At 35.8% G+C, this 15430-nt stretch overlaps 1 protein-coding gene across 18 annotated transcripts in view; it reads left to right on the forward strand.

Moving 5' to 3' along the window:
• The window catches only part of NRXN1 (neurexin 1), a 1058130-nt gene that overhangs the window by 382240 nt on the left and 660460 nt on the right, over positions 1 to 15430 (forward strand). For 7 of the 18 annotated variants that reach the window (XM_069494612.1, XM_069494614.1, XM_069494619.1 and 4 more), the window contains one exon: positions 1478 to 1639. In XM_069494612.1, the coding sequence (XP_069350713.1) occupies positions 1478 to 1639 (162 nt within the window). Of the gene's footprint in view, positions 1 to 403; positions 449 to 1477; positions 1640 to 15430 lie in introns of those variants that run through there. The other 11 variants (XM_069494608.1, XM_069494610.1, XM_069494618.1 and 8 more) reach the window with 3 other exon arrangements.

The raw sequence follows: 15430 nt of genomic DNA on the forward strand, positions 1-15430 counted from the left end.
ATGGGCATAGGGCGGCAGTGGTCAGCTTATGAGCTTTAGGCCTTTGAATCCCATTTAGACTTTTAAAATGTCTCTCAGATATGCTCAGGAAGACAAAGGGAACATTGCCATGTGTCTGTTTCTGTCTAGTAGCAAGTTATGAACAATAATGGCAGGAAAAATATTACCTTTGTGGGAGGCCTACTTGTTAGTCTGCTTTTTTCTTGTAAAATTTTTTTGCCCTTTTTCTATGTTACTAACATGCTTAATAACTAACATGTCATTCATGGAATGTTTCATTCTACTAACCGTTACCTGAATCAAAAAAATGTACTAACATGGTAGAGACCATCATATTTTTTAAGTAACGATCGTTATTCTGTTCACAGTTTTTAATTTCCTTTCTCCCCCCTTCTCCACAAAGCACTCAGGCATTGGACACGCTATGGTAAACAAACTACATTGTTCGGTAGATATCATTCTAATTGTTTCTTATTTTGGGTTTGCCGTGTGTTTTCTTTCTTTCTTTTAACTGTAGACATCATTAACAAAAGAGGAACTGCGGTTGGTACTCTTCTGCTTACTTTGACCTCCTTCTTTTCATCTGTTGTTGACCTTCTTATTTTTTACCTGTTCCTGTCAACTTCTGTTTTCCAACTCACCTGTAGGGGCATCGTTAACGTTTCGAACGTTTGCATCCAGCTGTGGTTAACACGGGATAAGACAAAATGGTGGCTGGTCGGAGTGACCGCAGGCTCAGCCAGTCTCTAACCATTCATGATGCATGGCATGGAAACTTGATTTGGGAATGTTGGAGATGCCACACCCACTCATCTTTACGTCATCACAAGCAGTTTTTTTTTGTTTGTTTGTTTTTTGTTTTTCCCTTTGGTTCTCCCTGTTTTCTTTCCTTTCCTTTCTGAACTGTTCTGTACCTCCTGCATGTGCACATCAGCGTGTGCCGCTTCTACTGGTTGTTTTGCCTTTTCTCCTCCTTTGGCATGGACTTAGGCACTTGCATGCTGAACAATTGCTGCTCAATAGTGCAAATAGTGATGTTGCTGGAAAAAGCTTGCGCCTTTTATGTTAACAAGGTGCACGTTGTGATTAGTTAATAACAGACGACTAAACTTTACTAATATGTACACCAGCAAAACTAACCTAGGAAGCATTTTACTAACACCATTTTTGTGTCTGCTAAGTAACTTTTGAGTTGCAGTAGGGATGATGCTGACACTAGTTCAATAATCAGTTAACTCTCTAACTAGTTTAGATCTCTTAGGGCTAGTTGAATAGAATCTAAGAATAAACCTCAAACAGACATGAAAATGGGTTCCGCCATAGGTCTAAAAATAAAAACCAAACAAACAGAAAAAAAAAAAAGCAAAAAGCAAAACAAAAAAAATAAAACAAAACAAAACACAAAACAGGCATATCCCAGGATTACAGTACCTAGGTCTGAGTATAGCGTGTCCTTTCCCTGTGCTTTGTTATCTAGGTGACAATATCAGTGGATGGGATTCTTACCACAACGGGCTACACACAAGAAGATTATACCATGCTGGGGTCTGATGACTTTTTCTATGTTGGAGGCAGTCCCAGCACAGCCGACCTTCCAGGGTCACCAGTCAGTAACAACTTTATGGGCTGTCTCAAAGAGGTAAATATCACTGTCACCGGAATCATTCCTAATTCATGATCTCATCATTTCAGATCCAGACTGAAAGCACTTTTGCTGAAGACCCGATGTTTCCAGAGTCAAATGCCACAATCTTAAATTCAATATTCTACTGCTGTTTACGTAGGATTGGGGAAAGGGGGTCAGCTCATAGAGCATTATGAAAAAATTAAGTTCCTCTTCTTTACTAGTCTGTAAGTAAATCACAGTTGAGATTTGCATGAAAAGTTGTGTCTAGCCATAAAAGAAAGTCACACAAAAAGAGGTATCAAGTCTAAACTTAAGCTAAATGACTTGCTCATTTCTACATACATGCCTTAGGCGTTATGTATACAGTGGTGACTTGCTTGAGCATTAAAGGAAAAAAAATAAGAAAAAAAATTAGGCCACAAGAGAAAGAGCGACTACATAAAACAAAAAACAAAACAAAACAAAACAAAAACTAAAAACGAAATGAGTGTATAATGAAATAATTTTGTCCCTATAGTTTTAATATATTCTGAAGGAAGTAAAGCTGTTTCATTTGTGATCTGGTGAATTTACTTGGTATTTCTCTGAGCAATATTATCAGGCAAAAAGATATTAATAATTTCTTTCCTCATTCTCAGCTGTCATTGTCTGTTGTAACTGTATATAGGATTGGAGTTTGTTGGGGTATAAGGAAAGAAAGAAAGTCCTTGAATTCTAATTTTTATGAATATTTTCCATAAAAGCTATCTTTATTTTCATTCAGATACAATCCAATTTCTTCTGGCTAGTAAAACCAGAGGTTCTTTTTATAGTGTATGACTGTAATTTAATGGTGTAGATTTCTAAATTGCAAAGGTGAATAAATTTGAATTTACTATTTGTTAGCCATGAATGCTATTGGTAAGCAGTGATGTACTGTAATTTATTCTAAAGTAAATATTTTAATCATATAAACTTGATTCAGGTAAGTGTCAGTAAAACCAATCACTGCTGTATTATCCTTGTCTGTCTTCCATTTATGTGAACGTACTGGATATTTCATTTCCCAGTATGTGGAAAGTTCTAGGGGGGATTTTAAAATGCTATAATTTTAACAAATACAAGGAGATGCAGTTCTGAAAGGCTGAATCTACCCATGCTGTGTGGTGAGCACAAAGAAGTGATTGATTGCCTCTCAGAGAATGACTTTTATTCATTAACAAATATGTAGTATGATCCAGATCTGCATTAAGCTCTGTGGAGAATAATTAATAATAATAAAAAGGCACTTTTTATTATTATTTCTATAGTACTAACATTGCCAGAGCCCTTATTTTGTGCCTAGTGCTATCTTAAGGATTCCTCACAATGTAGGTATTAATTTTATTGCTTGCATTTTTCAAACAAAGAAACTGAGGTTCAAAGCAGGTAAGTTTCTTGAGGAACATCACACAGCTAACAAGAATTAAAGCCTAAATTTTAATCAAGAAAGTCTGATTTCAGAATCTTTTGTGTTCTTAAATTACCATAATACACCCTGTGTCAACAGAAATGTTTGTTAGGGTCCTTAAAAGATTGTAGAAACTTGCAAATTCATTACAAACCAAAATAATTTTTATAAATGTATGATAAACTGTGAGGAATGAAGTGTTACATTGTATGGCACAGTTATACCCATCTGAGTTTAAAAAAGGGTGAGGTGAGTGAGACTTCTAGTAGACAAGGAAGATACACAGAAGAGTTAGAATGTGAGAGTCTCCAAGAATGGCTGATTTAGACAGACAAGGGATGGAGAAAGGATATTAGCTTAGGGAGAAGTATGGTAAAAACATAATTAGATTTTATAAGATTTCTGAAACTCCCTTCTGGTGGTGGGTAGTGGGGGAGCTAGAATCATACCCAAATCACCTAGACCATCTATTTCGCCTTCATTGTACACCAGGCCAACCTACAGTCAGCCCCGGTTCCCTGCTTTATATATAGAAATTTAATCCTACTATAGACTAGAAAAAAAACAAAACAAAACAGAAATTCAAGGATCTCTAGAAGAAATGAGAATCTATCTGACTAAAGAGCTTTTTTGGGCATCCTGTAAAAAACAAAAAATGAGGATTTGTGCAGTGAATACCTGAGTTCAGCTGAAACACATGGTCTTCTAACAATTCTGCATGGCAAGACAAATTCTTGTGTGTATAAAACTGCAGTTAATTGCCTTAATTAGAAATGACAGTTTCAAATTCAATCATGCTTCAGACTAACGTCTTTAATACTTAAAAATTTATGAGTTGATACACCTTAGTACCATCTCTTTTTTTATTTCAAAGTCTTATGGGGATACAAATGTTTTTGATTACATGTATCGCTTTTGTAATGCTCAAGTCATGATTAAAAGTGTGCCCATCACTCAGATAGTGTTCACTGTACCCGTTAGGTAGGTTTTCACCCAATCCCCCAACTCCCCTTCCCCTTACCTGATTTCCTTTGAGATTTACTTCCCTCTATGCACATGCGTGCTCATAAGTTAGTTCCAATTTAATAATGAGTAGATGTGGTGTTTGTTTTTCCATTCTTTAGATACTTCACTTAGGATAATGGTCTGTAGTCCCATACAAATTGTTGCAAAATGCATTAAATCATTCTTCTTCATGGCTGAGTAGTAGTCCATGATACACGTATACCACATTTGTTAATCCATTAATGAATTGATGGGCATTTGGGTAGATTATCATCTTTGCAATTGTGAATTGTGCTGCTATAAACATTTGAGTTCAGGTATCTTTTTGATAAAATGATTTCTTTTCCTTTGGGTAAATATGCAGTAGTGGGATTGCTGGATCTAATGGTAGGTTGACTTTTAGTTCTTTGAGGAATCTCCATACTGTTTTCCATAGAGGTTGTACTAATTTACAGTCCCACTAAAAGTGTATAAGTGTTTCTTTCTCTTTGCATTCACTCTAGCATCTATTGTATTTGGACATTTTAATAAAAGCCATTCTGTATGGGCTAAGTTGATATCTCATTGTTGTTTTGATTTGCACTTCCCTGATGATTAGTGGGATTGAGCATTTTTTCATATGTTTATTGGCCATTTGTCTATCTTCTTTTGAGAAGCTTCTGTTCATGTCTTTTGCCCACTTTTTAATGGGGCCATTTGATTTTTTCATGCTGATTTGCTTGAGTTCTTTGTAGATTCTAGTTATTAGTCCTTTGTTGGATATATAGCTTGTGAATATTTTTTCCCATTCTGTAGGTTGTCTCTTTGCTCTGTTAATTATTCACTTGGCTGTGCAAAAGCTTTTCTACTTCCTGCTAGATTAACCAGGAATAGAAAAGAAAGGACTCAAATAAGCTCATTCAGAAATGAAAAAGGAGATATTACAACTGATACCACAAAAATATAAAATATCATCTGTGAATACTATGAAAATCTCTATGCATGTAAACTCAAAAATGTAGAGGAAATGGACAAATTTCTGGAAACATACAACCTCCCACGATTCAATTAGGAAGAAATAGAACTCTTGAATAGACCAAAAATGAGCGAGATTGAAACAGCAATAAAAAATCTTCCAACGAAAAAAAAAGGCCCCAGACCAGATGGATTCACAGCCAAATTTCACCAGACCTACAAAGAAGAGTTGGTACCCATTTTGCAAAAGTTATTCCATAATATTGAAAAGGATGGAATCCTCCTCAATTCATTCTATGAAGCCAGTATCACTGTAATACCAAAGCAAGGAAAGAACACAACAAGAAAACTATAGCCCAGTATCCCTTATGAATATAGATGCAAAAATCCTTGATAAAATTGTAGCAAATGAAATTCAACAGCATATAAAACAAACAATAGATCATTACCAAGTGGGATTCATCCCAGGGATGCAGGGATGGTTCAACATATATAAATCAATAAATGTGATTCACCACATAAACAGAAGCAAAAACAAAGATCATATGATCATCTCAATAGATTCAGAAAAAAAACATTTGACAGAATTCAGGACCCTTTCATGATAAAAGCCCACAACATAACTAGGCTTAGAAGGAATGTATCTTAAAAATATAAAAGCCATAGATGACAAACCCATAGCCAGTATTATACTGAATGGGGAAAAGTTGAAAGCATTCCCACTAAGAACTGGAAAAAGACAAGGATGCCCACTCTTACCACATCTATTCAACATAATGCTGGAAGTCCTAGCCAGATAAATCAGGCAAGAGAAAGAAATTAAGAGTATCCAAATTGGGAAAGAGAAGTTCAAACTATTGCTTTTTGCAGATGATATGATCTTATATCTAGAAAACCCCAAAGATTCTGCCAAGAGACTCCTGGAATTGATAAATGAATTCAGGAAAGTCTCAGATTACAAAATAAATGTATACAAATCAGTAGCATTCCTATATGCCAGTAACACTCAACCTGAGAGTCAAATCAAAGACTCAATACCATTCACAATTGCTACAAAGAAAATAAAATACTTAGGAATATACTTAACCAAGGAGATGAAAGATCTCTACAAAGAGAACTATGAGACACTGAGGAGAGAAATCACAGATGATACAAACAAGTGGAAAAAGATATAATGCTCATGGGGTGATGGAATCAACATTGTTACAATGTCTGTCATACCCAAAGTGTTTTACAGATTCAATGCAGTCCCCATCGAAATACCAATATCATCTTTAACAGATCTAGAAAAAATAATTCTACACTTCATGTGGAACCACAAAAGAGCCCGAACAGCCAAAGCAATCTTACACAAAAGGAACAAATTAGGAGACATCACATTAATAGACTTCAAACTATACTACAAGGCTATAATAACCAAAAGAGCATGGTATTGACACAAAAATAGACACATAGACCAATGGAACAGAACAGAACATCCAGATATAAACCATCCAAATACAGCCAATTGATCTCTGGCAAAGCAGAAAACAATATACACTGCAGAAAAGAATCCCTATTCAATAAATGGTGCTGGGAAAATTAGATAGCCACATGCAGAAGAATGAAACAGGATCCATATCTCTCACCACCCACCAAAGTTAATTCAAGATGGATAAAGGACTTAAATATAAGGCATGAAACCATAAGAATTCTAGATGAAAATGTTGGAAAAACTCTTCCAACATTGGACATTGGCCTAGGCATAGAATTTATGAAGACAACTCCAATGGCAGTCACAGCAACAATAAAAATCAGTAAATGGGGCTTGATTAAATTATTCATCTCTTTTTATATTGGCCTTTTAGGTGAGATTGGGCACATTCAGGGTGGTATGGCCATAGACTACATTGGCCTTTCAATCACAAAAACCACAATAGCAAAAAAATGTCAGATGGTCTTCCAAGTGACATGTAGTTTGCAGCTAGTAAGTCCATAAAAGGAGAATTCAGTCATGCTATGTCTCTATAGGGTTGGGGTACAAATCACTCTTCTTTAGTGATTGGGCACTTCCCACTTCTCTCCTTTCCACAGCCTAGGGTATGTGTTTGGAGAAAGCACTGCCAGTTTTTTCTCAATTTGTGTAATCTTTTTCACTTTATTTCCTCTGGCACACTAGATGGTGGATGGATACAGGCACAGTCTATAAATCAAAACATACCTCAACTGGGGCCTTTTAATAGTTCATAGTTTCCATCCATGTCTGAACTGCTATCTATTTAGAATGCCCTGCTCTTCCTACTTCTGAAATGAAATAGTGACAAAGTACCATGGATTTTGAATTAAATTGCCTTATTTCAGATAGGTCAGCTTTGTACAGTTACTGCAAAGAGAGGAATATGCCCACGTTCTCATAGAATCTCTTTTAACAGTAAGCCTATGTAAATTTTCCTAAACTGTATCTTAGACTTTTTGGCCTGAAGCACATTACATGTATGAAATTTTAATTATGGTTTCATTTATTGGCTCATAACATTTTTTATTTCAATTTGGCGTGTAATCCCTCTTAGGGTAAACAGTCCTGAAGGAGATTCTAATAACACCTTGTCTGAGGTCAGAGAAGAGATTTTAGAGAGTTAGAAGAGGAAGGATCCTGAAAATCATTCTCTTAGTCCAATCTCCTTATTTTAGAAATGGGAAACAGACCTAGAAGAGTTATTTGACTAAGAGCAATGAAGGTGTAAGGCAGGATTAGAACATAGAATCCTCTCAGGTGAAATATGATACTTGAATGGTTGGCTCTGTTTCATTGTAAACAGTGGCACTCATGGTACAAAAATAGAGATGGCCTACCACTCTCACTAATTCACATTTTTATTCTTTAAAGATTAAAATTAAAAAAAAAGAAAATTATTCTATATATTGAAACAACCTATAATCTAATGCTCTTTAGAAGCAACTTAGATTTTTCACTATGTGGTATTTGATAATATCTGCTTGAAATGAGACTTTGCTGGCATGTAGAGCAACTAACCCTCTATAAGAAAGGTACTTTTTTATGTGATTATCAAATTTCAAAATAAAATAAAATTAGTTAAAAATAATTTGGCAAAATCTATCTTGAACTTCATGTAATACTTTGTGTAAAATGAGAAGAAACTTTGAATGACCAGAAGTTTCAAATAGAGAGATCAAAGTGTTTTTTAAAAATTTATATTTTCATCGTAAATAAATCAAAAAGTCTTTGGAAAATGAGCTCACCGAAAATGATTTTCATGGATATAAATTTGAGAAAAGTTAAAGGAGAAGTTGTAAATAATGAGTTCCTCTATATAGGGTCCATATCTATGAAATTCCTAGAGGATGATAATAGGTCATTAAAAATATGCTTTTCAAATCTGATTTTTGCTAAAGCAATGCTAACGATGATTTGACAGAAACACTTGTCATATATAAACTATTCTCTCCATTTTTGATAATGTTGAGTAAAAGTTGAAATATATGTTGCTTAAGAATTTTTGATTATTTAAAATTTAATTTAGTTCTTCTAATAAGCAATTTTTGAGTGTTTGCTACAATAGAAGAGGAAGTTAGAAAACACTGCAGAAAGAGAAATCATGGTGTCTGAGTGATATGCTTAGAGTCTGTTTGAGGATAGCTACAGCCTTGCCCATTCACTTTAGAGCACTTGGAAAACATTTTCCTGAATAAAAGTATCACAGTTAATTCCTCAGGTGCTCATTAGAGATTTTTTTTTAAATCTTCAAAGATAGATGAAAGATCTCACTAATGTGTGTTTTTATCCCAGTATTTTGACCATGAGGGCTTCTGTAGTAAGTGACTTTCCAGGAAAGGTTATGCTGCTCCCTTATTAATCTTTCCTCAATATCAGCTCCTGCTATTATGTATTTCTTAGTCTCTTTTTGCCTCCAAAATGCTTTGAAACACCTCTTTCCATCCTGCATGGTAAAAATTATTTAGCACAGTTTGTTAGTAAGGAAATGAAACTGAAGAGGTAGGAAAGGATTGTGTGTTCAATAAAACAACCTAGAATCCTTCATTTGAAGTTTGTTTTTAGTCATCTGTACCTGCTGGGAGTTTTACAATCCGTGGAATAGAGACACACTGCCTGTGCGAGGTAATTTAGAATGCTGCCACTAAAAGTTGCTAGGATTGAGCCTAAGGAAGTATTCTAGAGAAAAAAAAAAATGAGTGAAGTGCTAGGATGGGGAATTAAATCCCTGCTGAAAATTTCATCAACCTAATTAGATCAGCTCAGCCTTTAATTACACTTAGAAACCTTTATCACTAAAAATCTGGAAGATGCTAATAAGGTGGATAAGGTTCAGAAAATATCATATCTTATGTGAGCATTTTACCCCTCTGTGGAAAAAAAAATGGTTGCTTTTTAAATGTAATCAGGATGGCCCCTCTGCCATATGCAGTGGCCACACCACTGTGTACAAGTATCAATACTGAGAAAGAGGTGAAATGTTATATTTCCTTTGTGCAAATGCCCCTTAATCCTTTGTTTTTCTCTTTTGGACAACAGAAAACTTTAGAAAATTGTGAAGGCTTCTCAATTTATATCCCCTTCTCTGGTAGACCCAGTTCACCAAATTTGGGTCCTCAAATGTGCTGTTCTCTTTGCTCAGAGAGGAATAGAGTATCTGCAATTTACACATAAGAACAAAAACCCCTGGAAGAATTTGCATTTTAGGTCATTTTCCAATTTTAAGGCTTTGTGAAATAAAAGGCTTTGTGACCTGATGGAGAAATTGACCTGGCAGGAACTTGGAGGATAAAGAGATCTTCAGTGACATATATAAATCATGCCATATGGAAAAAGGGAGGACTTCTTTCTTTGGCAGGGACCTCCTCATAGGGGCTCCAAAGTCATGATTAAACAACCTCTCCCTGGGTTTGTTTTTATTTATTTATTTATTTATTTATTTTGAGATAGAGTGTCACTCTGTTGCCTGGACTAGAGTGCAGTGGCATCATCATAGCTTATTGCAACCTCAAACTCCTGGGCTCAAGCAATCCTCCTGCCTCAGCCTCCCGAGTAGCTGGGACTACAGGCATGAGCCACCATGCCCAGTTAATTTTTCTCTCTCTATATATATGTATTTTTAGCTGTCCATATAATTTCTTTCTATTTTTTTAGTAGAGACGGGGATCTCGCTCTTGCTCAGACTGGTCTCGAACTCCTGAGCTCAAATGATCCGCCCGTCTCGGCCTCCCAGAGTGCTAGGATTACAGGCATGAGCCACCGCACCCGGCCTTCCTTGGGTTTTTATTTCCTCTAGAGTCTTCCTTGTTGAAGTCCCTGACTGTCTTTCTTCTCCTATTATGTTGTCACAGTCAATGTATTGTTTGGTAACATTTTACAATTTGTTTACGTTAACCTTTCCACATGCCTCATTCACTCTTTAGGGAAGAGAATTGCTTTTTCTTCCCCACTTCACTTTTTCCGTAACATTTTCCATACAGATCCACATATTTTTACTTATCGTATTATTGTGTAACTGGATAATACTACCTTGATTTTGTGTGATAATATATTTTCACTTGAATGAACCATTTTAAGATAGGTTTTGCTAATTCCCACAAGATTAATAGACTATGAGAAAACACAAAGGAATCCCCTTAACACAAGGACGTACACATTGTCCTGGTTGATACAGAGAGGTGGCTCAATTTTTGACCAGCTAACTGATTGTGGCTACAGCCTAACTTTCATATTAAAATTATTTGATGCAGGAACAGATGTTCACTATATAGTATGCCATTTTGTTGTTTTAGCTGAAATGAGCTGACTTATAAAATAGCCATATTCTTGTAATAATTATAATATGTATTTAGGCTAAGTTCTTTGGCCACTCTGTTCTGTCTTAGCAAGCACTAGAGAGGATGCTCTGGGGCCGAATGACAATTCTCTATTTGTTCTGGGCTGCCTTCCTAGAGGCAGAATCTTGGCTTAGTGACTGAGAGAGAGTATGGTTTAGCCTATCTGGAGTGTAGGCAAATGGGCCTATAGTGTTTTAGGCAGAAGTTCAGGTCTAGACAGAAAATAAATTTTCTGCACTTGATTTAAAATATGGACAATGGTAGATTTGCTTTTAAAGCTTTAACAAGAAAACATGATAGAGTATGTTATGACAAATTCTTATATGCCATTAGCCTGATTTGTTGTAGGACCAGCCTGGTTTCTTCTAGATCTTGGAGATACTGAAATGTATTTCAACTCTTCTGCTGTACTAAAGGGTCAGCACTAAAATGCAAACAGAGGCTGATTACCCTTGCCTCCTTTCGTGTATGGAATAGCAGACCACAGAATTCCCCCTTTCCTTTTAGGGGTCTTCCCAAGAACTAGGTGAGGTAATAACAATATTAGTTTTGTTATGCAAATAAGGAGTCTTGAGACCTTAGCAGAACTCATGGCTATGAGTGGGAGGATTGGACACTGACCTAGACTTCCATCTCTGAGTTGATGCTCCAGCTAGTAGAGCACATTGCCTGAGTCAGAGCATCCAAACAAACAATCATGTAAACCCTGTGGTGCCCAATTGTGCCTATGAATGTTCTAAGCATGATACAAATGGACACAAAAAGTCAAAGCTCTCCCTGGAGGGTAAGAGAGTCAGCATATTACAGAGTAATAATAACAACACATTAAGCATGTTTTATGTCTCATACAACATCCAGTGAGTTACCCAATAGGCGTGTGCCTAAGGGCATTAAGAACACGGTAAAACAATTTACTTTTAGAAAATAAATTAATGAAACTGTGTGAAATAATTTGACATTCAGTATTTCAAACAGATTAGCAAGGGAGTCAAGGAAGAAGAAAAAAACAATTTTTGGTGAATTTCTGTTATTTTATCTTTACTATAGCTTTTATTATTAAATTACATAGAGTGATGCACCATCGTTTTTCAGTGCTTTATAAATTCAAAGGAAATGCTTTGAGCATGACAATAGGTGCACGCTAATATAATCTCTATTTGACAAATGAAGACAAGGAGACAGGAGAAGTTAGGTAACTGTCCTGGGGAAAACAATTGCTAAGTAGCAAAGCCAAGATTCTAACCCAAATAATCAGACCACAGAATTCTTGCCCTTAACTGCAGCCCTCTGCGGCTTCCCATGTCATAGTGTACTCTCACTTATCTCTCTGCATTCTGTATTTTTATAATGATAAAATTAGATGAAATGCGCTTCATAGGAGTCTTGAGGAAAAGAAAACCTAAAATATGGCTCAGATTGCCAGGATGTCAGGAAAGGTAAGATCTGAAGGGGAGAGAAGGAACATGAAAAATTTCTCAGATGGCTAGCTATATATGAGCTTTCAGTGGAACCCCCCCACCAACACACCACAGTTCTAATTGGTCCTAAGCTGTTACTTCTGTGAGTCTTGTCCCCACTCTGGGAGCCTGCACACCCTACCTCTTCTAAGGACATAAATACATAAATAATACTTGCTACAATTTGCTGTACTGTGTAGCCAATCATATACACAGGGATGCATAAAAAAACACATTTGGGAGTATTTTCTAGATTTCTCTGAAGTATTGGCTTTGTTCATTGCTAAGGCTAAGTTCACTTCTGTGCATTGTAGCCTTGAGGGGCAAGGGGAATGAGCAATTGGGGCAGAATCCAGGCACCTGGCCATAGATACTCCTCTTCGAGATTGGGTTCAGGGAGTCCCATCTGCTCAGGTCCCCAAGGAGCTGGAATTCAGCTCCTTAGTCCACAAAGCATCTGGTGAGTTCTTGTCTGGAATTCAGCTTTTTAAACATAACATTCTCCCTTTCAGGGGACCCACAGATTTTTATTTCCCATCGGTTTCGGCAGATGCCCCATAGCCTGGAACTGTGTCAGCAGTTGGCATAATGAATTGTAGTGCTTTCAAATATCAAGCTAGCATAACATGGTCTGGTAGGGGGTTCAGTGACATTTTAATTCTGAGGACTTGATACATTTTATAGAATATGACATTTTTCAGCCAGCAGAAAGCAGAAATGAACAGTGTCTAAGACTGAACATTTCTTCTTAATTTCAGCACCTACTGGAATATCTTGTTCAAATTGCTCCATTTGCTTATGCATTAACACTTGCATGTGTGCATTCAGTTAGCAGACATTAATCAATATCTAGGATGTGCCAGGCTCTGTGCTAGACACTTGGGACAGATAGATAATACATTCAGAGATCTGGAGGGAAAGCCAAATGAAGAAATACAAAATTATAATACAAGCTCCGTAAGTGAAATATGAAAAATTGCTCTAGAAAAACATCAGAAGCTGCCAGAGGAAATTGGTAATAATTTCAAAGAGCAGGTAATAAAGTAATCTGAGTTATCCTTTGTCTCTCTTTGCTCAGCTGTGTGCTGAATATGATATTATATGGGATTAAAGCACAATGAATTAGTTCCACTCTCAGGATTGGAAAAGAATAGGAAAGATAAAATGACATGAAGGATTAGAAAACACACTGCAAAGAAAAAGGAAAAAAAGCTTCATATAAATGTAAGTTTGTTACTTTACCAAGTTTGAGCCATATTTTTAAGAAATCTGAAATCCATCCAAAACAAAATGAATATTTTGGATTTCTTCTTAATTTCTATGATGAGATGATATACTCTTGTCTTTAGTTCTTTGGATCAAAGTGCTTATGTTTGCAAGAAAATCATTTCTGTGCATGGTAATTAGTATTTTTTTTTCAGGAAAATCACTAAAATACATTTAAAACAAATTAATTACTTTAAAATGAAAATAATTCTCTTATTCAGAAGCATGTGATTTTGAAAAATAGGAAAATGAGATTTTTATCTTTGTTGAGTAAATATTCTGGGCACAGAGAAATTGTTGACTCTTGAGTGTTCAGTTTCATATGTATTACATGACTGTGTACTATGTACCAGAGTCTTTGTGACATGTCAGGGACATAACGGTGATTAAGTTGACATAGGTCATCTAGTCAAGGTCATGCTAAGTGAATTGCCCTTCAAACATATAACTATTTTTCTGAGCCTAAGTTTCTCAATTTAGATCAAATAGGGATAATAGCTCATGTAGAGAACTTGTGACATTAAATTAGTTAAGATGAACAGCTTTAGAATCAGACAGACCTGCATTCCAACCCTGGCTCCCTAGACTTGGTAGTTATATGACGTGAGACAAGATATTTAATGTTTCTGTGCTTTAATATTTTCCTGTCTAAAGGATTAAGTGAGACTATGTAATTGAAGCACTGAGAGTAGTGCCTGGTATATTGTAACATCTCGGTAGAATATAAGCTCTATGAATACTCTCCTAATATGGTGACTATAAGCTACAATTATATTGCAGACAGGACTCTTCATGGACATATGACCTGTGTAGTCACACAAGGCACCACACATAGAAGGGCCCCTCTCTTTATCTAATGTCTTATTTAATATCTTGAAATTCTTAATAACTTTTGAACAGAGTCTCCTCATTTTCATTTTGCACTGACCCTACAAATATGAGGATTGTCCTCATTGCAGATGAATTTATGAGATTTTGCACACATTATCTCATTTAAAAAGTTATTTTATTTAACTGTCGTAACAGCTTTGTGAGGAAATCGAGTTAACTTGGAGATCACAAGTTAAGGATTTAACATTATCAAGGATGCATCCCTAATATGTAAAAGAAGTCAGAAGAAAACCTCTGTTTATCAGCTCCAAGCTCAGTGTGCTTTCTTCTTTTGTTATCCTAAATTACGACATCCGCCTGCTGATACATCAAAAATTCATGAAGATAATTAAGAAACTTAGAATTTTTAGAAAAGTATGAGCATCTTGTTAAGGATCCAATTGGGAGTAGCCACTTTATAGTTCAAATACAAGTAATTCTTTTAGTTTTTAAGAATGTTATTATTGTCATCATCAGATTCCGATTAACATTGCTTTTTGGAAACAACCACTGTCTTCTCTGCCTGTCTTCACCACCTCTAACCAAGCAGAGTCTCTACCTGAGTCTTAAGTGACTGTTTGAAAGAGTCAATTGCCCTTATTTGTTAACATTTTCTTCCCTAGCTTCAGACATCAAGGATTGAAATCAATCCTTCATTACTTTTACTTATTATTTAATAATTTTTGGTTTATTATTTATGAATAAATATATTCATATAAAATTGCATAGAACACATATTGGAACAATTATGATACAAGAGCGTGCAACTAACAGCTGTTGTTTTTATGTAGTTTAAAAGGAAATAAAGCCCATCTACAACTCCTAGCCCACTTAGAGATTTGCTAGGCAAAGTGTGGTCTGTGAACCACCAGCATGAGCATCACCTGGGAGCTCATTAAAGATGAAAAGACTCTCGCCCCTCCCCAGATTTACTGAATCAGAGTCTACATTTTAATAAGATCCCCAGATGATTTCATATGCATATTAAACTGA

This window comes from Eulemur rufifrons, chromosome 19 (genome assembly GCF_041146395.1).
Source record: "Eulemur rufifrons isolate Redbay chromosome 19, OSU_ERuf_1, whole genome shotgun sequence".
Lineage (NCBI taxonomy): Eukaryota > Metazoa > Chordata > Mammalia > Primates > Lemuridae > Eulemur > Eulemur rufifrons.